The sequence below is a fragment of the Hemitrygon akajei genome, unplaced genomic scaffold (genome assembly GCF_048418815.1).
Source record: "Hemitrygon akajei unplaced genomic scaffold, sHemAka1.3 Scf000047, whole genome shotgun sequence".
Taxonomy (NCBI): domain Eukaryota; kingdom Metazoa; phylum Chordata; class Chondrichthyes; order Myliobatiformes; family Dasyatidae; genus Hemitrygon; species Hemitrygon akajei.
Window position 1 is genome coordinate 2,935,830 of NW_027331933.1, and position 25,358 is coordinate 2,961,187.

General features: G+C 45.2%; 2 protein-coding genes across 2 annotated transcripts in view; both read right to left on the bottom strand.

Annotated features, from left to right (window-relative positions):
• Window positions 1–25,358, bottom strand: part of LOC140720808 (uncharacterized) — a 290,042-nt gene that overhangs the window by 239,739 nt on the left and 24,945 nt on the right. Inside the window, exon 3 of the mRNA XM_073035651.1 lies at window positions 16,029–16,196. The gene's annotated coding sequence lies outside the window, so the exon portion shown is untranslated. The remainder of the gene's footprint in view (window positions 1–16,028; window positions 16,197–25,358) is intronic.
• Window positions 6,500–7,519, bottom strand: LOC140720844 (uncharacterized). The gene has a single exon (XM_073035701.1). It carries the CDS (start codon window positions 7,394–7,396, stop codon window positions 6,500–6,502), a length of 897 nt encoding a protein of 298 aa, XP_072891802.1. The 5' UTR covers window positions 7,397–7,519.

Here is a 25,358-nt window from a genome sequence, read left to right on the forward strand (position 1 = left end):
AAGACGATCCGCAGTGGAGAAGAGAGAAGTGAGGAGACAGAATGGAGGTGACTGGCGTGTGGGTTGATGAAATGAAAACGTGGAGATAGAAGTTAAAGATATCGATGCTCATGCCATCCGGATGGAATATGAGGTGTTGCTCCTCCAACCTGAGAGTGCACTCATCGTCTTAGTTAAACAATGAACCGGAAGGGAAAGTGGATTAATAGTTTTCCCCTGGGATCCCTATTAACTCAATCCTCTCTCACCTTAAACCAGTCCTCTCTGTTTGTTGATTCCACAAAAATGGGGTAAAAGAAAAAAATAAACATAGAAAACCTACAGCATAATACAGGCCCTTCGGCCCACTAAGTTGTGCAGAGTATGTCCCTAAATTAGAATTTACGAGGGTTACCCATAGTCCTCTATTTATCTAAGCTCCATATACCTATCCAGTAGTCTCTTAAAAGACCCTATCGTAGCCGCCTCCACCACCATTGCCGGCAGCCCATTCCACACACTCATCACTCTGAGTATGAAACTTACCCCTGACATCTCCTCTGTACCTGCTCCCAAGCACATTAAACCATTGCCCTCTGTGGTAGCCATTTTAGCCCTGAGGAAAAGCCGCTGACTATCTACACGATCAATGCCTCTCATCATCTTGTACACCTCTGTCAGGTCACCTCTCATCCTTGGTCGCTCCAAGGAGAAAAGGCCGAATTCTCTCAACTGCGCACATTCTCCGTTTCTGTACACTTATAGTTTGGAACACCTGCATAATGTCAGCCTCATTAGTAAGTCTTCGGAATCGGTTGAATTTATAACACTGCTGTGTACTGTAGAGAGTCATCTCAGGCCTGCTAAACCCTACCACTGATTCTGTTCCACGACAGTCCTTTTAAATCCTCCCCTGTTGCTCCCCTCTCGTTCTGCCTGTGGAATGGGTTGCAGTCACCACTCTGTGGGTGAAGATGTTTCCCTTGAATTTTCTGCAGGCTGAAGAAGTCGAGCTGACTACAGTTCTGTCTGAGATGTTCTTCGCCCCTCTCATCTCTGGGCTGAGGAAGAATGACATTGGTAGTTAACCTCCTCAATCATGACTCATTTCCACATTATGGGTCATTTTCCCTGCTTCTGAAGGGTTGTTGAAAACACCACTGTACTCTAAAGACTGAAAGCAGAATGGGAAACCATCTGTTGGATGTTCAACGAAGCTGGGTCAGAAACCAGAGCTGAGTCTGCACAGGGCAGAGTTTGGGGCTCTGGACGATGGTCGGGGTAAGAAAGTACGATGAGGAAAAGGGAATGAGCAGCGGGGCGTGGCAACGAATGACAGAGTAGCAACACCTGGAAGCTGATTGATGGAAAATAATTTGCTTGTCTGACTGATGACACAAACAATACCTGTGGTGAGGTGCACCACTGGTTGAGGAACACGTGTGTGTTGGGAATGGTTTTATCTATCGGGGGAGTTGTTCCTGCTTGTTTATCCTGTAATATTATATCCGGATGGTTATTATGGATTGTCCTATCTGAAATAATGTATTGATTATCATCTAATTTGCAAGATTTTGACACTAAAACTGTATCGGGCTTGAATTTATGGTACCTTTATGAAGTGATGGAGGGCATTCATGAGTTTGTATTTTAAAGCAAGATTTTGGTGAATGATATTTGCCACTTGTTTGTACCTTTGTAAGTAATGTGATTGAGTTACTGCTGCAGGATCCTGGAACGTGTTGGATTGTGTCTGGTTTCTCTGGCATTTTCTGCACTAACTGCCTCGTTTGTTAATATTTCTTGTATTTTTGATGTTTCCCCCCTTTTGTCAAACATCTTGTCCTGTATTTCTGCAGCGAACCCCTTTGTTTTTTGGGGAGAGGTCTCCAACTCTGTCAGGTGCTCGAGGCTTCCTTGTCACCAACGAGTCTACTCAGATCGTTGGGATGACTCCCATGGAGGGTCATACTAATTCCACTCGTTCATGTTTTCTTCCAGAGTGATGATTTATTGTTCTGAGTTGGCCTCTCATGTACGTGTTCTGGTCTGTATTTCTTATCACGATTGCAAATACACACATGGAGTGCTGAATCCTGTTCATTTTTGATGAAAATATATACTTAAAAGTTTTATCTGACTGTTTTTCTTGTTTTATTGAAGTTCATTATCAAACATTTCCAGAAGATGTATTTCAGACATTGTAGATATATATCATATAATCATATATGCCACAAATCTCCACATAGAATTTATCTGAGGTATACACTTATAGAAAAGAGTGAAAGAAAAAACAAGCAAAAGGAAAAAAAAACTATGTACAAGTAGGGAGTGATCTTTTTTTTATACAACATATTCATTGATTTGTGAGAATAAAATCAGGCCTATGAGGCATTACGTAGTTAAACCATTTTTCCCAGTGTGAATCAAATTGTTCCAGATTATGATTATCTTCTCCATTTTGTAAATGTCCATTGTAATTTCCATCCATGCATTTAAACTTGGGCTCTCCTGTGATAACCATTTCCTAGTAACAGTCTTTATACCAGCCGCCAACAATATATTCATTAAATATTTATCTTTTTTCAACCATTTTTGAGGTATATATCCAAAATATATGGTCTTACTCCCCAAGGGTATTTCACATTTAAAGATGCCATATCGGGCATTGTGTATCCCCCTCCAATAGTCTTTGATAACAGGGCAGTCACAAAAAATATAACGATGATTTGCATTTCGATTTCCAGTTTCTCCAGCAAACAGCGAGGTTACTACCATAATGGGATTTCTGGGAGGGTGTAATAAAATATCTTATCAAGTTTTTCCATCCGAACTCCCTCCATTTCTGAGAACTGGTACACTTCCATTGATACCTCCATATTATTGTCCATTCTTCCTCAGATATAATTATCCCTCCTTCCTTCTCCCATTTTGTTTTAATGTATGAAGTCAAATATGTTTTAAGATTTGACAAACCCTGATGCATGCTTGAAATAATTCTACTACCGTTATCTGAATTATATGCTTTTCTAACTAGCTCTATCATGCATGTGCTTGCCTTGGTTACAATTTTAAGCATCCTATTAACATACTGTCACATCTATAAATACTGATAAAAATCTTGTTTTTCTAAATGTTTCTCTTTCAGCTTTTCAAAGCTGAACAGTGTTCCTTCTTTCATTATGTTGCAAAGAACTGTTATTCCTTTAGCTGTCCAGTCCTTAAATCTAGCATCCAACTTATTTGGTATAAAATCCGAGTCATATGCACACCATTTAAGAATTGCGGTATCTCCCTCTAGGTTATATTCTTTTATAGCAGTTTTCTATATTTTAAGAGTCAATTTCACCCATGGATTATCAATAGTATTTATGTACCTTTGCAAGTTATTATCAGCCAAAATTGCTTGTATGGGGAATAGAAGTACCCACTCCTCAATGTTTTTCCATTGAGCGTCATACGATGGGTTGCTCCAGCATATCACAGCTCTCAACTGTGCTGCAAAGTAATAACCTCGAAGAGAAGTTAGGCCGCATCCACCCTTTTCCTTTGCTAATTGCAAAGTTTTGAGATGAACTCTAGGCCTTTTACCTTGCCAAATATACCTTGATAACATCTTGTTCCATTCATGGAATTGATTTTGATTAATCTCTATTGGTAGGGTCTGAAAGAGATATAACAGTCTGGGCAGTATATCCATTATAATAGACTCAATCCTTGAACCGAAACTAAAAGAAAGGAATCAGGTTCCATCTTGCTATATCTTCCTTAATGTCTAGTGCCCCTTCCTAGGGTAAGACTATTTGATAAATATCCATTGATTTTAATCCTAGCGGTAGGGTTGTCATATAGTGCCTGTATAGTTTTAATAATTGTTATGGAAACCAAATCTATGTAAAACTCTGTAAAGAAAATTCCAATTAACTGAATCAAATGCCTTTTCAGTGTCCACGCTTATCACTATTGCTTTGATTTTTTTGTCTATATGATCCATAATGTACAATATCATTTGTATATTGTGCAAACATGAGGAAATCTGCAGATGCTGGAAATTCAAAGAACACACAGACAATGCTGGTGGAACACAGCAGGCCAAGGAAGCATCTATATGGAGAAGCACTGTTGACGTCTCAGGCCGAGACCCTTCGTCAGGACTAACGGAAAGGAAAGATACTAAGAGATTTGAAAGTAGGAGGGGGAGGGGGAAATGTAAAATGATAGGAGAAGACCGGAGGGGGTGGAGTGAAGCTGAAAGCTTGAAAGGTGATTGGCAAAAGTGATACAGAGCTGGAGAAGGGAAATGATCATGGGACAGGAGGCCTAGGGAGGAAGAAAGGGGGAGGGGAGCACCAGAGAGAGATGGAGAACAGGCAGAGTGATGGGCAACTAAGTATGTCAGGGATGGGGTAAGAAGGGGAGGAGGCGCATTAACGGAAGTTAGAGAAGTCAATGTTCGTGCCTTTCTTTCTCCCTTATCACTATTGCTTTGATTTTATATGAATTTGTATACAAGTTCCCTCTCTTCAGCAAGAGTCATTCCTTTGCCGCTCGGCTGGCAGTTTCCACAGCCGCAACCCCCATATTTTGGCTCGCATGCTGCGCCAATACTATCCCACTTCCGATTTCCACGCTCGATTTCCACAGCGGTTTTCTAGAACACGGAAGATGTCATCTGCAGTTTTATAAGTTTTGAGGCGAACGTCTCTTCTGACTTTGTCGTCAAGACTGTCCAGCAGTTGAACCTTTTTCACCTCTCTTGAACCGGCTCTCCCTGCCTCTGGAGTGCTTCCCAGTCCTTTCTCCACCTGTGAAAATCACGTCTGCTGCCAGTAAACTTGGGAAGGGACGTCGGTTTCAGTCTGATGGCTGGCGTGGGAAAATTGGAGGAAAAGCCCAACGCCGTCGGTGTTAGTCTTTCAGCATCCTCCTCTCTCCTTGCCTGTATGAAGTGGGCCTTCTTGGAAACCAACTTGGGGACGTGGAGTTCGAGCCCCTTTAGGCGACTCTGAAGGTGCTTCCGATCCCCTGGCGGGATCCATCGTTCCCAACTCCTTCGCTGTCTTTACCAGTCCTTGCAGGTGGTTAAGCATGAAGACATACGCCTCCTGGTGGCCATCAGGTTGTACAGCAGCGACGTCTTCACATTCATCCTCTGCTGCTTGTAGTGCTGTGAGCAACTCAACATTTCCAAAGTTGGTCCAAAGAGTCTCCTGGATCAGCCTTCTGATTTCCTTTAGTTTCAACTCACACTCATTTGCCGTCTTTGCCAGGTCGGCTTTTTGCTGTTCAGTTGACACAGCTACTTTCTCTGTGTTCAGCTCCGCCTCCCGTTCTGCAGTGAGTCCGGCCTCCACATCATCATTGGCTTCCATGACTCTCTCGGCTTCCATTGTGAGTTTATTGTAACTCACTCTGAGCTCCTCTTCAGACATGTCTTCATAGGTCCTGGTAATACTGTTGGCCAGACGAGAAAACAATCTTTTTGCTGTCATTCTCTCTAGCTTGAGTTGCTCAACTGATTTCCCAATAGCTTGCTCAGCCATGTTTGATTCCCTCTGCAGGCTGTTCACAGGTGAGAGTACAACTTTTTAGTGATGCTTTGATGTTGTTTTATCTGAACTTGATTTCCTTCCTTCTTCAGGACTCCAGGTTATTGCTCTTGCTGATCCAGCTCAAAGCTCCCAGATTTCTGTTTCCTGGTCAAACAGTTTTGTCAAGCAGTATTTTCACTGTCAACCAGTTTTTCACTGTCAAGTCGGAGTTCTTGCTCCCATGTGCAGCTTCCCCACTTGAAAGGGACTGAATACGCCTACCCGAAGGTTTTAACTGGATTCCATTCAATGACCAAACAACTTTCCTTCTTTTTCCTTTTTTATTTTTATTTTCGCAAGTGTGGCAGTTGGTAATTATTAGTCTGTAGTCATAAATAATCAGCGGTAAGTCAGTCATTAGTCTAGTCAAGGATAGTCATAAGGCATTAGTCAGAAGGCAGTGGCAGTAGCATTAGGATTAGGATCAGGTGAGAAACTGGCTACCTCTTGGACTTCGGAGACGATTTCGGACCTGCACCTCCATTTCTCTACTGGACCGTTATGGTTCCAAACTGGGTAAACTCTCTCGAATGTTTGCGAGCTCTTCTTAAGCCTCGCGCCGTTTTCCAGAAGTGCCTGTGTGCGATGATCCCGATGGCGGAGTTAACCCAAACGCAGTGACAGCAGTGCTCCTTTCCCTGAAACAGTCTCAACAATTATTTAAAGTTCGGCATCTTACCGCGGGTTGTGACGCTGCTCCTGGCTGCCCCTGTGACGCTGCTCTTGGACTGTCACTGTGACGCTGCGGGTTCTGCCCAAATGTTCTGGGCAGAAACCACCCTCTGGCAGCAGGTTCCGTCCTCTCTGCCAGTGAATTCTTGCTCTTTCTTAATACCTTCCTGAAACTCGAGTTTGACTTGACAATCATGCACATTTGGTGGAGGTAGCCGAGAGAATCTCTTCCCAAAGACTGAGCAGGTGATCGGCCTCTACCCAGTGTGAATTCGCTGGTGTCTGCGTAGGGCGGATGAATCTCTGAATCCCTTCCTACATTTTGAGCAGGTGAATGGCTTCTCCCCAGTGTGAATTAGTTGGTGCCTGTGTAGGCTGGATAACTGTGTGAATCCCTTTCCACAGACTGAGCAGATGAATGGCCTCTCCCCAGTGTGAACTCGTTGGTGACTGTGTAGGGTGGATAACTGAGTGAATCCCTTCCCACAGTTCGAGCAGGTGAATGGCCTCTCCCCAGTGTGAACTCGCTGGTGATTTTGTAGATCAAATAATTGAGTGAATCCCTTCCCACAGTTCGAGCAGGTGAATGGCTTCTCCCCAGTGTGAACTCGCAGATGTCTCTGTAGGGTGGATGAATTACTGAATCCCTTGCCACAGTCTGAGCAGGTGAATGGGCTCTCCCCAGTGTGAACGTGTTGGTGACTCTGTAGGTTGGATGATCGAGTGAATCCCTTCCCACATTCTGAGCAGGTGAACGGCCATACCCCAGTGTGAACACGTTGATGTACCTTCAATGTGGATGACTGAGCGAATCCTTTCCCACATTCTGAGCAGGTGAATGGCCTCTCCCCAGTGTGAACTCGCTGATGTATCTTCAGTTGAGATGACGAAGTGAATCTTTTCCCACAGTCTGAGCAGGTGAATGGCCTCTTCCCAGTGTGAACTGACTGGTGACTCTGTAGGTTGGATGACCGAGTGAATCCCTTCCCACATTCTGAGCAGGTGAATGGCCTCTCCCCAGTGTGAACTCGCTGATGTATCTTCAGTTGAGATGACGAAGCGAATCTCTTCCCACAATCTGAGCAGGTGAATGGCCTCTTCCCAGTGTGAACTGACTGGTGTCTCAGTAGGTGAGATGACTGAGTAAATCCCATCCCACAGTCTGAGCAGGTGAACGGCCTCTCTCCAGTGTGAACTCGCTGATGTACCTTCAGTGCAGATAACTGACTGAATCCCTTCCCACAGTCTGAGCAGGTGAATGGCCTCTCTCCAGTGTGAACACGTTGGTGTGCCAGTAGGTCAGATGACCGAGTGAATCCCTTCTCACAGTCTGAGCAGGTGAATGGCCTCTCTCCAGTGTGAATTCGCTGGTGTACCAGTAGGTAAGATGACTGAGTGAATCCCTTCCCACAGTCTGAGCAGGTGAATGGCCTCTCTCCAGTGTGAACACGTTGGTGTGCCAGTAGGTCAGATGACCGAGTGAATCCCTTCTCACAGTCTGAGCAGGTGAATGGCCTCTCTCCAGTGTGAACTCGCTGGTGTACCAGTAGGTAAGATGACCGAGTAAATCCCTTCCCACAGTCCGAGCAGGTGAACGGCCGCTCCTCGGTGTGAACTCGCTGGTTAGCCATTAGGTCAGGTGACCGAGTGAATGCTTCCCCACAAATTCAGCAGATGACCAGCCTCTGCCCAGTGTGAACTGACTGGTGTGTCCACAGGTGGGATGACCGACTGAATCCCTTCCCACACACAGAACAGATGAATGGCCTTGTCCAGTGTGAACTTGCTGATGTACCTTCAGTTGAGATTACCGACTGAATCCATTCCCACTGTCTGAGCAGGTGAACGGTCTCTCCCCTGTGTAAAATGACGGACGTGCCAGTTGGTCAGATGACCGAGTGAATCCCTCCCCACAGTCTGAGCAGGAAGGATGGTTGATTGAATCCCTTGCTCCTTAAATATCTAGTCAGAGACAGCACAACTGGTGTGTTGTGTTTGAATTCCCATAGACAAATTCCTTGTCGATTTTAACCTGTTAAAAGATTTAAAAATCAATCAGTGGGTGAAGGACAACATTTGAGATGAGATCACTTGAGTTGCCAAGGTGTGATCTGACATCACACTGTTACAGTGAAGTTCAACACATTGGAGAACGAAATCTCCTTCTAACTGGGCACAGTGCTGGTATCTGGAATGACCCCCAAACTCTCTGATGCTCTATAAGAATGGGGCACTTATGCCATCTCCAATCTGTGACTTGGCTCTGTTTGACTCTGTCCATTTGAATTATTCCCCCTTCCCACTGAGCTGAAAGGGTGTCTGGCCCCACAGTAACAGAAACCCTCTCACATAAATAGCCTTTGTTGATGTGCAGCTAAAGTTTTCCTTTATGTAATGTTCATTTAAAGTGCCACAGTTTCAATGCCATGTCAATATCTCCTGACCTGGCTGGTGGCGTAGTGGCATCAGTGCCAGACTTCGGGACGAAAGGTCCTGAGTTCGAATCCAGCTGGCTCCCCTGCACGCTTTCCTTCCGTGCTGGGTTATGAGCTGGTGATCACTTTGGAAACTCACTCGGCAGATGTTTCCCCTCATGTTCCCCTGAATGTTTCACCTTTCACCCTTAACCCATGGCCTCTGGTTGTAGTCCCACCCCATCTCAGTGGTAAAAGCCAGCTTGCATTTACCCTATCTATAAACCTCATAATTGTAGTATACCTCCATCAAATCTCCCCTCAGTCTTCTACATTCCAAGGAATAAAGTCCTGGCCTGTTCAATCTCTCCTTATAACCCAAGTCCTCCAGACCTGGCAACATCCTTGTGAATTTTCTCTGAATTCTTTCAAAATCTTTACATCTTTCCTGTAGGTTGGTGGCCAAAACTGCAAATACTCCAAATTAGGCCTCACCAATGTCTTGTACAAAGTCAACATAACATACCATTCAGTGCTTTGGTTTATGAAGGACTATATGCCAAAATCTTTCTTTCTGTCCCTATCGAACTGTGACACCACTTTCAGCGAAATATAGACCTGTATTCCCAGATCCCATTCTTTAACAACACTCCTCCATGTCCGACCAGTCACTGTGTAAGACCCACCCTGGTAGGTCCCACCAACATGCAACACCTCGCACTTGTCTGCATTGAATTCCATTTTCCATTTCTCAAGCCATATTTCCACCTGGTCCAGTTTGCACTGCAAGCCATGATAGTCTTCTCGCAGTCCGCTGAATCCCCAGTCTCGGTTTCATCCACAAATTTGCTGATACCTAACCATCTTATCATCCAGATTACTGATATAGATGAGAAACAACAACAGATCCAGCACTGATCCCTGTGGCTCACCACTAGTTACAGGCCTCCAGTCAGAGAGGCAACCATCTGCTACCACACTCTGGCTTCTCCCAAAGACAGTGTCTCATCCAATTTACTATCTCGTCTTGAATGCTGAGTGACTGAACCTTCTTGACCAACCTCCCATATGAGACTTTGTCAAGTGCCTTGCTAACGTCCATGTAGACAACATCCACTGCCTTGCCTTCATCCACTTCCCTGATAACTTCCTCAAGAGACTGGTTAGACATGACCTACCATGCACAAAGCCATGCTGTCTATCCTTAATCAGTCCACATCGATCCAAGTACTTATATATCCGGTTCCTGCACATATGTTCTAATAACTTTCCCGCAACTGATGTCAAGCTCAGTAACGTAACCTTTTCCTGTTTCTCCTTAGAGCCCTTCTCGAACAGCAGAACAACATCGGTTGTCCTCCAATCCTCCAGTACCTCACCTGTCACTAAGGATGATTTCAATATCTCTGCTTGGACCCCGACAATTTCTGCACTTGTCTTCCGCAGGGTCCCAGGGAACAACTTGTCAGGCCCTGGGGATTGATCCATGCTAATTTGTCTTAAGGCAGCAAAAACCTCCACCTCTCTAATCTGTCCAGGGTCTTTGAAGTTGATGCTGCTTTGCCTCACCTCTATCGACTCTGTGTCCATCTCCTGAGTAAAAATGGATGCAAAACTGCTATTTAAAACCTCCCCCATCTATTTTGAGTCCCGTATAGATTACCATTCTGATCATACAGAGGGGGCATGTTTCTGTTCTGACCTTCTCCATGTTTCTGTGACAGAGAAGCTGGCCAAACCTGACTGGAAGGGGAATCTGGTAGGAGTGACGACAGAGCAGCAATGGCTGGAGTTTCTGGGAGCAACTTGGGAGCTGAGTGATAGACACATCCCAAAGAAGTGGAGCATTGGAAAGGCAGGAGGACACAATCATGAAATGAGAAGCCAAAGCCAACATAAAAGCCAAAGGGAGGGCAAATAATAGAGCAAAAAACATTGGGAAGCTTTTCGAAACCAACAGAAGACAACTAAAGAAAGTCAGATGAGTTCAGGGTGTGGAAATATGATATTGTAGTCATTAATGTGTCTTGGGAGCACCCAACAGCCTGAGGAATTTGGAGGAACAAAATATCCGGGGCCTTGCTACCTCTTGAAAACAAAGGTTCCCTGCACCAGTTACCTTTCAACTTTTATTTTGGTAGGCACATACAAACTCTACACCCTCAAAATTTCACTTCTGAAGAACCCCCACTTACCAAGTACTCCATTGCCAGAAAACAGCCTGTCCCAATCCACCCTTGTCAAATCCTTGCAAATACCATAAAAATTGATCTTTCTCCAATTTAGAATCTCGAGAGGTCCAGACCTCTGTTTTTCCGTACTTACTTGGAATCTCATGGCATTATGATCACTAGACACAAAGTGTTGCCATTCACTAATTTCTGTCACCAGCCCTGGATCGTTTCCCAACAGCTTATTGCACACTTCTACGCCGGATGTTTTACGTACTGATTAAGGCTCATTTGACAAACTCGACCTCATCTAGTCCTTTTACAGTATGGGAGTCCCAGTCAATATATGGAAAGTTAAAATCACTTACTATATCAACTATTGTTTCTTGGTGTAGTCTGTGAACTCTCTACAAATTTGTTCCCCTACATCCCTCAGACTGTTGGGTGCAACCAATTCCCAGTAATGCCTACGATATCATAATTCCATGCCCTGGGCTCATCTGGCTTTCCTACGATGCTTCTTGCATCGTGATTTCCACAGCTCAACACATTCATCGCACCATGCTCAAGCATTTGGTGCTGACTCTGTCTGAGCTCTGAACAACATCTGTCTGGTGTCAAGAAAACAACCTCTCCCTCAATGTCAGAAAAACCTCTGATGCTGAATTTTGTGGTGAGGACGCAGGAAAGGTTTTCTTCTGATGACTCTTACATGAAGGTCATGTTTGTGCAGGTGTTGCTGCACAGTAGAACAGTGCACCACCACTCCAGAGGCTGCTAAATCTTCCTGAAGGTCTTTTTACAGTCAAATGGGGGTTTTGGTTTGCCTTTCTAGCAATCCTACGATCAGTTCTCTTGGAAAGTTTTCTTGGCCTTCCAGACATCAACTTGACCTCCACCGTTCCAGTTAACTGCCATTTCTTAATTACATTACGAACTGAGGAACCGGCTATCTGAAAACGCTTTGCTATCTTCTTATAGCCTTCTCCTGCTTTGTGGGCATCCATTACTTTAACTTTCAGAGTGCTAGGCAGCCGCTTAGAGTAGCCCATGGCTGCTGATTGTTGGGACAAGGTTTGTGGAGTCAGGGTATTTATAAAGCTTTGCGATTTGCATAACCTGGCCTGTCCTAACGATGACTGTGAACAAGCCATTGTCCTAACAAGCTAATTCAGGTCTGAGACCTTGGTAAAATTTAACTGAGAGCTCAAATCTCTTGGGGTGCCCAGACTTTTCCTTGGTGCTCCTTTCCTTTTTTTCCCCACTCTAAAATTGTACAAAACAGAAATAATACACTAAACTCCTGATGAAGGGTTTCAGCCCGAAACATTGTCACTACCTCCTCCCATAGATGCTGTCTGGCATCTGTGTTCTGCCAGCATTTTGTGTTTTTAATAATACACTAATCTTGCTTAAAATGTTGAAAAGAATGTTTTGTCTTTAATTTTATGACTTTTGGAGACCAGTTCACCTTCTACTCACTTAACTATTCACAGTAACAGGAAGTTTGACCAGTGGTGCCCAGCCATTTGCATACCACTGTATGGGATGGGGTGGAGAGCGCAGGGTGTGACAGGGAGGAGGAGTGGGACTGACAGGGAGCGAAGAGGGAGAACGCGAGGGGTGAGTGGTAGATTTAGGGGGAGAGAAAAGAGGGGAAGACAATGTGGGATACGGGAGCCAGCAGGGAGAGTGTTTGAGAGAGGGGGAGTGTGGGATGTAGGGAGAGAGATAGATAGAGAGGGAGAGAGCTGGAAATGGAGGAGGTTGCAGAGTGGTGGAGGTGAGTGATTGAGAGAGATGAGATTGAGTGAGGTGAGAAGGTGCGTGAGAGAGGAGGAGATGGGAAGGTAGAGGGTGACTGAGATGGCGAGTGAGATGGTGGGTGATAGGGGTAGGGACAGCGATTGAGGGATGGAAGAGAGAATGGAAGAGTAAGAGAAACAGAGGGGATAGAAGGGGAGAACGGGAGAGAGTGTGAGAGAAATGAAGAGAGGCATGAGAGTGAAGAGATGAAGAGAGACGAGAGGGGAGTACGATTTGTTAATAGAGTAGAGAGAGTGGTGATAGAGAAGCAGAGCGTGAGGAAAGGGGTGAAAGAGAGTGGGAGACTGGTTGAGTAGCAGTGTAACAGGTGGATAGAGAAGAGGGAAGGGGGAGGGGAGAGGTGGGGACGAAGCAAGGATGATTGAGAGGGAGCAAGAAGGGAGGGCTGAAGTAGAAGGCCCTATGAGGAAGAGGAACTGTGAGGAGGGTGTGGTGAGGGAAATGGGGTAAGTAGCTAGGGGTGAGTGAGAAAGGCAAGGAGATTGGTGTATATGATTTGAATTGTTAGATGAACTAATTATTCAGTCCCCAGTTGCAGGGTCATTAATCACATATGTTCACAAGTCATCGGACAAATCCACCGTGGGTTTACGGTTCCATGCTGGGAATTATGAGTGTGAGGGCAGCTTGCTGTTCTCGGTGTCGGATGTGGGAGGTCCCGGAGTCTCCTAGCCTCCCGGATGTTCACATCTGCACCAGGTGCGCCGAGCTGCAGCTCCTGAGGGACTGAGCCAGGGAACTGGAGATGCAGCTCGATGACCTTCGTCTGGTCAGGGAGAGCGAGGAGTTGATGGAGAGGAGTTACAGGCAGGTGGTCACACCAGGGCCATGGGAGGCAGACAGATGGGTCATGGTTAGGAGGGGGAAGGGGAAGAGTCAGGTACTAGAGAGTACCCCAGTGGCTGTACCCCTTGACAATAAGTACACCTGTTTGAATACTGTTGGGGGGGGAAGACAGCCTACCTGGGGGAAGCAACAGCGGCCGTGCCTCCGGCACAGAGTCCGGCCCTGAAGCTCAGAAGGGTAGGGAAAGGAAGAAGAAGGCAGTAGCAATAGGGGTCTCAATAGTTAAGGAGTCAGATAGGCGATTCTGTGTACGCAGTCAGGAGACCCGGATGGTAGTTTGCCTCCCTGGTGCCATGGATGTTTCTGATCACGTCCATGATATCCTGAAGTGGGAGGCTGAGGAGCTAGAGGTCGTGGTACATATAGGTACCAATGACATAGGTAGGAAAAGGGAAGAGGTCCTGAAAGGAGAATATGGGGGTTAGGAAGGGAGTTGAGAAGAAGGTCCGCAAAGGTAGTAATCTCGGGATTACTGCCTGTGCCACGCGGCAGTGACAGTAGTAATGGAATGAGGTGGAGGATAAGTGTGTGGCTGAGGGATTGGAGCAGGGGCAGGGATTCAAGTTTCTGGATCATTGGGACCTCTTTTGGGGCAGGAGTGACCTGTACAAAAAGGACGGGTTGCACTTGAAACCCAAGGGGACCAATATCCTGATGGGGAGATCTGTGAAGGCTACTGGGGAGACTTTAAACTAGAATGGTTGTGGGGGTGGGAATCAAATTGAAGAGACTAGGAGAGAAGAGGTTAGTTCACAAATAGAGAAAGCTTGTAGACAGTGTGAGGAAATCTAGGAATAATGGTGCATATTTCCCTGAAGGTGGAATCTCATGTGGTGAAGAAAGCTTTTGGTATGCTGGCCTTTATAAATCAGAGCATTGAGTATTGGAGTTGGGATGTGATGTTAAAATTGTAGAAGACATTAGCGAGGCCAGATTTGGAGTATTGTATACAGTTCTGGTTACTGAATTATAGGAAAGATGTCAATAGAGTACAGAGGAGATTTACCAGAATGTTACCTGGGTTTCAGCACCCAAGTTACAGAGAAAGGTTGAACAAGTTAGGTCTTCATTATTTGGACTGTAGAAGGTTCAGGGAGGACTTGATAGAGGTATTTAAAATTATGACGGGATAGACAGAGTTGACATGGATAGGCTTTTTCCATTGAGAGTAGGGGAGATTCAAACAAGAGGACATGTGTTGAGAGTTAAGGGGCAAAAGTTTAGGGGGTAACACGAGGGGTAACTTCTTTACTCAGAGAGTGGTAACTGTGTGGAACGAGCTTCCAGTGGAAGTGGTAGAGACAGGTTCGATTTTGTCATTTAAAAAAAATTGGATAGGTATATGTACAGGAAAGGAATGGAGGGTTATGGGCAGAGTGCAGGTAAGTGGGATTAGGTGAGAGTAAGCGTTCAGCACCGGCTAGAAGGGCCAAGATGGCCCGTTTCCATGCTGTAATTGTTATATGGTTTTACCGCATACGATTCTGGTCTCCATATCTGACAGCGGGGAGTTTTTACACATACGGGGACAAACTGCAGGTCACCCCAGCTGATACGGGTGTTTCTCCTGTTCAGATGGCGGTGAGGAGGGTGTTGATCTCGGGTTTGTGTAAATCAAGGGCCGGTTACAGTGGGAAAGGGCCGGGACCGAGCCGGACAGCTGGAGGCTCTGGGCTCTCCAGTCTTTCATCCCTGGTTTTAGTTTTGCACTGAGTCAGGATCGCGTGATCAGTTTGCTCTGGTTCCCCAAGCTGGGAGGGTGGACATGGGTGAAGGGGGCCTTCTATGTGTTGGTGTAGGGTGAATGGTTAGAAGGGTGTGGGGGCACTGGCAGGACGGAGGGTGGTTGGGGTACTGTGGGTTATCAGATGCAACATGACCTGGGTGGATGGGCAAGGGGTAAATTACGTTGTCAAAGAGGGTGGATGTGGTCCACAGGATCAGACAGTTCAGCTCACGTGTCCTTTCAGGAGGCCACAAGTCTCTCTTCATCTTAATCACTGACTAATCTTCCTGTTAACATTGAGTTTGTTACAGAGTCCCAGAGTCTGGGAATGGCTGGGTGGTAGGAGGCACAGGGTGATGGTGAGAGGCTGTTTCTTGGACTCAAGTCCCGTGCTTAATGACGTTTTCTGGGGTTACGCCCATTGCTACTTGTCATCTATGTACTTGAGAAAGTACAGGGTATGGGTAGAGAGTTTGCAGCAAGTTCAAACAAATACTGTTTTTGAAAGACAGTCAGCATAAATACTCCCCTCTCTTTCCCTCTCCCCACTCAGAACTGACCAAAAGCTACATCAGAGGATGCAAGATCTTGAACTGAGTAACCACTGTGAGGGAATGGGAGTGGTTTCAAAGGGCTGGGCTGCTGGAAGCACATTACCAGACCTGGAGTGATTGCAACTGGGTCTGACAGAGGCATAACTGGTACTTCTGGGCACATTCGGTCTCACTCCAACTATTTCCTACCTTCCTTTGTACAGGTATGTAATGTCTAAAGGACCAGTGTTTGAGTAAATGAGACTCACCAAACTTTCTCCCGACTGAATCACTGGAATCTCTGAGTCAGATGGGTTCTCTCCAGTTGAAGCTCTCAGTCCTCGTGCTGGTTCACTTGTTGCTGTTCCCTCGTCTTCAGTCGTGGTTTGCCTCCAGTTGGGGTATTTCTTCAAATAAATCTCTCACCACAGGTCTAACTTTAACCAGAGAGACAATGAAGCACATTAATAATGAAAAGGAGAACTAAACATTTCTGCTTAATGTTACTAAGAACAAAACTCACTGAAATTTAAACGTTGAAGGCAGATTTAATGATCTCAGTGAACAATCTTTTATTGTCCCTCACATGTCACAGAATGATATGGGATAAGAAGGAGCCATCATTCAGTCACGGTAAGACATAAGACACAGGAACAGAATTAGATGATTCGATCTACTCAACCCACCACTCAACCACGGCTGATTTTTATTCCAACACCATATTCCTGTCTTCCTCCTGTAACCCTGAAGCTACTTAGCAATCATGAATATATTAATCTCTGTCATAAATATACCCAAATCGCAGCCTCAGCCAACCTCTGTGGCAACAAATTCCACAGATCAGACATCTTTTGGCCAAATTTTTTTTTTCATCTGAGTTTTAAGGGGAAGCATCTTTATTCTGAGACTCTGTCAGATCACAGACTCTCAGTCTAATGGAAACATCCTCTCCATGTCGACTGTATCCAGGCTTTTCTGCATTTGGTAGGTTTACTTAACCATACATCCTCCACCACCCCCACCGTCCCTCTGAACTCCATCGAGCACAGGTCCAGAACCATCAAATGCTCCTCATGCATAACACCGATCATTCCTGAGATTATTTATGTAAAGCTTGTTAGCAACAACTCTACTGAACACATTTCCAGGAATAACGGACAAATTGGTACCAGGATAATTTAAAGGGAAACGTTGTGCTTTCTTTACTGTTCTACTATCACATGTGTTGGCACGTGGCCAAGTGGTTAAGGCTTTTGTCTAGAGATCTGAAGGTTGCTAGTTCGAGCCTTGGCAGAGGTTGCCTGTGTGTCCTTGAGTGACGACACCGGTGCCAAGCTGTATGGGTCCTAATGGCATTCCCTTGGACAACATCGGTGGCGTGGAGAGGGGAGCCTTGCAGAGACTCTAACGGAGGCCTACAAACTATCACAGCCAATTTCATTTCCAGGTTAAGACAGGTCCATTTCATGAAATATAAACCAAGAAATAAAAAGAAACTGGAATTACCAGAAACACTCAGCAAGTAAGGAACAGCTTACAATACAATTCAATTAATAACATTTCATCAGAATGACTTCAAATATTTTCAGTTTTTAGTGCAGATCTTTAGCACAGCTGCCTGATTTCCACTGTGTGACAGTGAGGGGGGGGGGGGGATTTCCAAACACAGTTTGAACACCAAACTCAGGGTCTATTTCTACTGTTGTAAACACGGAACAGCCCATTTACTCACAGCCTCTCCCTGTGAGGGATGGAATGGGAACTCATGCTCTCCTCAGATAGGGAGTCATTGCTTCCAAAGGAACTCCAGAAACAAACATCTGATCCCAGACCAGAAATACTCGATCAACACCTCACAAGCCCAAGCAGCTCAATCCCGGGTCCACTTTACCTGGATCAAAAACCGTGATCTCCCAGGACCCAACCTCACAGACTCACACAGCTGAACCTGCCACTCACCGACCCCGAGAGTCTGACACATCGTCCCCACATCTTACACTGGGTAGTGCAATCTAGGATTTCACCACAAACAATGTCCAGCTGCTCGAAATTTCTGCTTCATTGCAGGACGAGCATCCAGCCCCTTCTGTAGAAGCTCAAACCAAAGTCAAAGCCAAAACACCAGCAGTTTCATTTGCCTGGAATGCCAATCACAGGATTAGAGCCCAAGCACCAACTCTCCCAGTACTCTTTGCTGCCAGTAAAATGCTGCAGTGTGTCAGCCCGTCACTGTTCATAAACTAGCACCTCCACACCAATGCACAACACAACTGGGACCTGATGACCCTCTGGCATTCCAGCTAACAATAACCGATTCTGGAAATGACTCAGCGAGGCCAAAGGTACAAAAGAACACTTCACAATGAAGACAAGGGTTGGAAGAAAGTTTGCTGATATATAACATTGAGGAGGTGGGATACAAGGTGGACTGAGGATGACCCAGATGGTTGATGTATATCACTGAAGCGGGGTTGGGTGGTGTGAGGAGACTGGACAGAGGTTGAACAAGATGAGCAGATGGAACCAGGTGGGAGAAGGGATCAAGGACAATCACTGATGGTCCTCCAGCAACACATAGGTACTGAATGAATAGTACATACTATTGTATAAAAGATTCTAAAATGACAGAATTAGCAAAAATAACAAGAACTTTGCCAGATATACTTTGACCCTCACCAAAATTTTTATCAACACACCGTAGAAAGTTTCGCATCCGGACACTTCATGCTTTGCATGGTAACTACTCTGCCCGTGACTGCGAGGAACTGGTAAGACCTTTGGATCCAGATCAGCACATCACAGAAACCATCTTCCCCCCGAGACTTCCCAGTCCCTCGGTAAAGCAGTCAGTGAAATCAAAGATCCCCACAATCTGGGACGTTCTCCTTTCTCACCCACCCCAGTCCGGGAGAAGACACAACCGCCATAAAGCTCCAGGACAAATATGAGGAGCCTCAGGAAGCGAGGCGAGTTCGGGGGAAGTTAACGGGACTCAGTGGCCAACATCAGATTTCCCAACACAACATGGAGGATGCGTGACCACCCACCTGGAGATTGTGAACATGCACAAAGAGATTGTTACATCTGCGGTTAAATGGGAGGGGCAAATGGGATCACGTGACCGGTGGGGTATAACACCCCAGGCATAGACTCCAGCTTCCCAGCATTCTGTGGAAATAAACAGATGCGCCTCACATCTCCTCTCACCTTAAATGTGTCAGACATTTCAAACCCCCAGGAAAAAACATACCCTCTGTCCACTCTATCTATTCCTCTCGTAATCTTATAAACGTCCACCAAGTCTCACCCCAGCCTGCTCCGCTCTGGAGAAAACAACACAAGTTTGTCCAGCCTCCCGTTATAGCTCATGCTCTCTAATCCAGGCAGTGTCCTGGTAAACCTCTTCTGCGCCCTCTCCAAAGCCCCGACATCCTTCCGAGAATGGGAGCGACCAGAACTGTATGAAACACTTCAGATGTGGGCTGACAAGTTTTACAAAGCTGCAACACAACTTCATGACTTTTGAACTCAGTGCTTCAACTAATAAAGACAACCGTGCCATTTGTCTTCTTAACCACCCGATCAATCTGTGCAGTCTCTTTCAGGGAGCGATGAACTTGGAGTCTAAGATCCCTCTGATCATCGACACTGTTCAGGATTTTGCATTTAACACTGTACTGTCTCATACATTCAGGGGTGCAGTGCTAGCAAAGCTCACCGGAGCGCCGCGCCGACACCTCTGTAAAAAAGTCAAAATAAACAAGCACGGAATTTAACAACCCCGGATATTAAATAGAGGGAATTTTACGGAAGCGGGGTTGTTGGCTGGTGGGGAAAAATACCACTAATAACATTAGGATATTTGATCGTTTTTGGTGAAATCCTGGAGCTGTGACTGTTTTTAATTTAGGTACTTGTGAAATTCCTTCTCACTCGACCCGTTATCCAAGGAAGCTGGGGAATACCTGTACACAAATGCGAGCATTTTTCCGCTCTTTCCAATTTGTACCATTGGATACCAGGAAGGAGCTATATTAAGCACGGAATGAGCATCGAAACCTATGTTTAAGAGTCGAAAATAATGAAACAAAAATTCACTGCTCGCTCATCTTCGGCCTGATTTTGATGAAATATTCAAGGTAATCATCCAAAATCCTCTTCTACACCTGGATAAATTTAGTTTTGTTTTGGAAGCCAAATGGAAAAAAAAAATTCTAGGCTACAAGCTAGTTTTACGTCATTTCATATCATTAGTAGCTGATTAACTCCTTGGCCTCGCTCCACCAACTGTAGTTGATTGAAAAGAGGCTCTTTTTCTCTTTGTGTTGACAGGAAAAAGAGTAATTTAGTGAGGCAATGAACGAGATGAAATGCATTTCCAAACCTCCCAAATGGTTGACCTCCTCCCATTAACATTTGCCACTTCCACAATACAATATTTTCTATTCGTATATTGCGATAATAATTTATGTAAAGATTCAAGCTTCTTTAACTTTTTATATATTTAAACACTGAACAGGATGTACAAAGTTCGAACCATGTAACACCTGACGTGTGAGGATATTTTGAGTATCGACACTCACAGGTACACTTCAATATATTGAGAAAGGGATGGAGCAGTGGACCCAGAATGAAGTGATAAGCAGGTGAGAGGACGTACAAAGACAGAGAGGATGAGAGGGAGTGGGAGGGAGGGGTGTGAGGTAAATTTGTTCACCGGAGGGGGAAATCGATATTCATGCCATCAGGTTGGGTGGGGGCACCCAGACGGAATATAAGTTGCTGATCCTGCACCCTGAGGGTGGCCTCAACTTGGCAAGGGATGGGATGACACGTCAGAACGGGAATGGGAATCGGAATTGAAATGTTTGGACATCGGGAAGTCCCGCTCGGAGTGGATAGTTCAAAGGTTAATTTATTACCAAAGCAGGTATTCATAAATAACGCTGAGTTTTTTTCTTCTCCAGAGAAGCACGAAACAAAGAAAGCATGAAAGTCGTTCAGAGAGAAAAAAAAATGAAACTCCCTCCACACCCCCCGCATCAAAAAGGACGGCATCCCGATCATTAACCCCCAAAACCCACCAATCCCGCACAAAAGGGTAGAAAAATATCGACACCCGTTATAAAACATTCCTACCCGACACAACTGCGGAGGAGCCGGTGTCACCAGTGTAGAGGCGACCGCATCGGGAGCAGCGGACACAATGGGCGACCCCGGAAGATTCACAGGTGAAGTGTCGCCTCACCTGGAAGGATGTTTGGACAACGGAGAGAGTTCGGCCGTCCGGCCCTTTCACTGTGACACCCCGAACTCCACATCAAATCCGTCCAAACGAATCTGGGCGAACTTTAATGACCAATAAATATAATTCCTCTCAGCGATCAGCTGTCTGAGTGATTCCCTGACTCTGAGAGGAAGGGGTATCTATGGTCCATACTGTCAGGGTGTTGAGTTTACCAGGAGACAAAGACTGCAGGGACGAGAGGTTTTCTGTTGACTAATACAATGTGTGTGGACCCCGCTGGCAATTCTGGTGTTGTGACCCGAATCGAGACAAACACCACGCTGCCCATTCCACTAACACGGCACAGCCGGACACATAACAGGGGACTTTACATCTCACAACACTGGATTCCGTGATTAATGTTTTTGTCTCACCGAAAAGTCCATTAACCCTAGCCCTGCAATATGGTGTAAAATCCCGCTCCCCATATTAACACGGGTTATACAGACCAAAGAACAAACTGCCGGAGGAACTCAGTGGGTCGGACAGCATCTGTGGAGGGAAATGGACCGTCAACATTTCGCGACGAGACCCTCCCTCTGGACTGAGAGTGGACGGGAAATAGTCAGAGAAAAGAGGTGAGGGGTGGGGATGGGGCAAGAGCTTGGGAGTGAGAGGTGGATCCAGGTGAGGGGGGAGGTGGAAGGTGAAAATAGTGACAAGGGTGGGAGGTGAGTGGTGGGGGCAACACGGGGCTGCAGAAGATGGAAATTAATTCCATAGAGGATGAACAAAGAGGTTAGAGAGTATTTGTTATAGAGAGTGCAATGAAGATTCACCTGACTGATCCCTGGAGCGGTGGGGTCATAACCTGAAGAAAGATCAAATGTGATAACTCTAAATGTCATTTAGAGAGTCGAGGACTGAGAGGTGAACACATCGAAATGCAAAGCATCTTTACCGGTTGAATCAGGGATCCCAGTCTCTGAAAAAGGGAATGGGAATCGAGCCCGTGACTCTGTGACCTGGGGGTGGAGGGAAAGGGATCGGGGTAGATATGGTGTGGAAAAGTAGACATGTATCTGGTGTAAATATGGAATAATGTGGGGAATGCGGCGGATGGGTCGGGCAGTGTGTGAGGGGAGAGGAGCAGAGTCATCGGTTCAGGTCGGAGTCCCTCCACCCGTCACCTGATCCCGTTTCCTGTTCACGTTTTTCTGCAGATCTGCAGCATTTGCGGGTCACTGCTCTACGTGTCCGTGTAGCTTCACCTTTGTCCCCTTCAGACAACGCAGTGAGATCCGGATCAAATAGTTCCACACAATTAGAATAGTTTATTACATTTTTTTTCTATTTTTGTACTATATATATACTTATTTTAAATCACAATTGTTAAAATCTTTTGTTAAGAATTAGGTTCTACTGCTACCGCAGAGACAACGAATTTCATGGCATATTCCGGTGCTATTAAACTTGATTCTGATATTAATATGGGAGACCCACCACCGGTCACCTGATTCCATTTACTGCAGATCGTAATGTGAGATTGAAGCATCTTCCATATATTTGCTTTCCACAGAAATGACAACAGGTCAGTTTCCTTCTGTGGTTCCGGAGCAGAAGCTCAGTCTGTCTAATATTTCCACACAATTAAAGTGGGGAATTTGTTTATTCTCATAACGTACTGAGCTACAGTGAAAATCTTGCCTGATGTACCATCCACACAGATCGATACATTACACAGTTTATTGAGCTCATATACAACAAAAAAATAACTGTAACAAAGCATTATGGCTGCAGAGAAAGTGCAGTGCAGATAGACATATGGTGCAGGGTCACGTCGCGTTGCATTGTGAGGCCGAGTCTATTTTATCTTTCATTTGGCTTATAACTGCAGACAGGAAGCCATCCTTCAGCCTGGTTGTACACCAGGTACACCTTTAAGGCTTTTGTATCTCTCTGCCAATGTGGGAGCGGGTTTGCAGCAAGAATGTCCAGGTTGTGAGGATCTTTGAGTACATAGCCTGCTTTTCCGAGGGAGGGGAAGTGTAGGGAGAGTCCATGGAGTGGAGGCTTGTTTCTCTGATGTTCTCTGCTCTCCAAAGTTCTCTGCAGTTCCTTGCAGTCATGGGCAGAGCAGTAGCCATACAAAGGCATGAAGTATCGACAAGGAGCTCAGAGACCTCGGCCTTCACCCTGCCTTGTGTAGCTGGATCCTGGACTTCCTGTCAGATCGCCGGCAGGTGGTAAGATTGGGCTCCATCTCCTCTGTCTCGCTGACCCTCAGGACACATAACCCACAGGGTTGTCTCTTTTGCCCTGTCATTTACTTTCTGTGCACCCATGACTTATGTCGCCACCCACAGCTCCAATCTGCTAATTAAATTTGCTCAGAATACTACATTGATTGGCCTAATCTCAAATACTGATAACAATCGATCAAATGCCTCCTGACAAGGTTCAGTCCAAACAAACTTTTCACCCTTCTTCAGGAGATTAATCAGAGGAAGAGCAATAGCAGCAAAGTTCTTACAGAACTTACGATAATATCCATCCATTCCCAGAAATCTTCTAAGAGCCTTCGTAGCAGTCAGAATAGGAACTTGAGAAATTGCCTGGACTTTTGCCTGAACAGGAGCCAACTTGCCTTGACCTACAACATAGCCAAGACAGGTCACAGAGGCATGGCCATATTCACTCTTAGCCAAGTTAACTGTAAGGCTGGCCTGCGAAGCCTGTCAAACAGCTTTTCTACTGCAGAGATATGCTCTTCCCAAGTGTCACTCCCTGTGACTAAGTCATCAATATCGGCATCTGTGTGTTCCAACCCTCGAATTTCAAAATCAATCATTATCTGGAATGTTCCTGGAGCATTTTTCTTTCCAAAAGGCAAAACATTGTATTCATACAACCCAGATGGTGTCACAAATGCAGAACTTTCTCTACCTCTGTCCGTCAATGGAACACACCAATACCCTGTCAACAGATCAATCTTTGTAAGAAATTAGCTATTCCAACCTTATCGATGCAATCATCCGCCCTAGGGATAGGATAGGCATCTGTTTTTGTTACTGCATTTACCTTCCCATAATCAGTGCCTCTGAGACCTACTGAATCTGTTTCCACACTTACAACAATTGCTCAGCCAATTTACATTTTCTACGTTCATGCGATATGGGTGTTGTTTAATCGATTTGGCTTGACCAATATCTGCATCATGTACTGAGACCGTGATTAGCCTGGGAACATCGGGAAATAAATCTTTAAACTTCAGAATTAATTCCTTCAGCTGTTGTTGTTGCTTTGGCTGCAGATGAGACAACTTGTTATCAATGTTTTCTGGAACATCGGAGTTCATTAGTCTAACTGGGACCATGTTTGGCTTGTGAAAAGTCTCAGACGAGTCAATTGTTTCATTCTCAGGGTTGCCAGATTCATATATTTTGACAACAACACTCACAGATGGTGCCTGATTGTCAAAATAAGGCTTTATCATATTTATGTGTACCAGCTGTGTTAGTTTATGTCGGTCGTGTGTTGTAATAACATAATTCACATCATTAAATTGAGAGACTATTTCATACGGTCTATTGAATTTCACCTGAAGTGGATTCGTCAACATAAGGCAAGCATCTTATCCCCCACCTGGTATTTTCTTTCGCAACCTTGCTTATCAAATCAACACTTCATTTTGTTTTGAGAAGTCTTTAAGTTTTGTTTCGCTAGACTACAGAATTGGTGTAGTTTATTTTTGAACTTTAAAACATAGTCTAACAAGTTAACATGTACATCCCCAGCAATCCACCGCTCCTTTTACAAGGTCAAAGGTCACCTCACTCTGCGACCAAATACGAGTTCAAATGGAGTAAAGCCCAATGATTCCTGAACCGACTCTCTTACTGCGAACAAAAGCAAATGTATTCCTTCATCCTAGTCGTTTCCATTTTCAACACAGTATGTCTTGATCATTTCATGTCTTGAGCGTAGAGTGAAATTTTTCTAAAGCCCCTTGTGATTCCGGATGGTATGTAGATGATGTAATTTGTTTTGCTCCCAGTTCATAAACTACCTGCTGGAATAACCCAGATGTAAAATTACTTCCTCGATCAGACTGGATTTCTTGAGGCAAATCGAATAAAGTAAAAAAAAACTCGGTAAGAGCCTTCGACACATTTTTAGCTTTAATATTTCTGAGAGGCATTGCCTCTGGGAACCTGAATGCAGTACACATAATAGTTAGCAGTGGGGCCACTGGGATGACCTGATTAGGTTTAGCCACAACTTGACAAGTTTGACAAATCCCAGCATTAATTTCTGGTTTACCCTGGTTATCCCTGCTACTCTTTTCGAAACTCTTATTCAGGGTAAACAT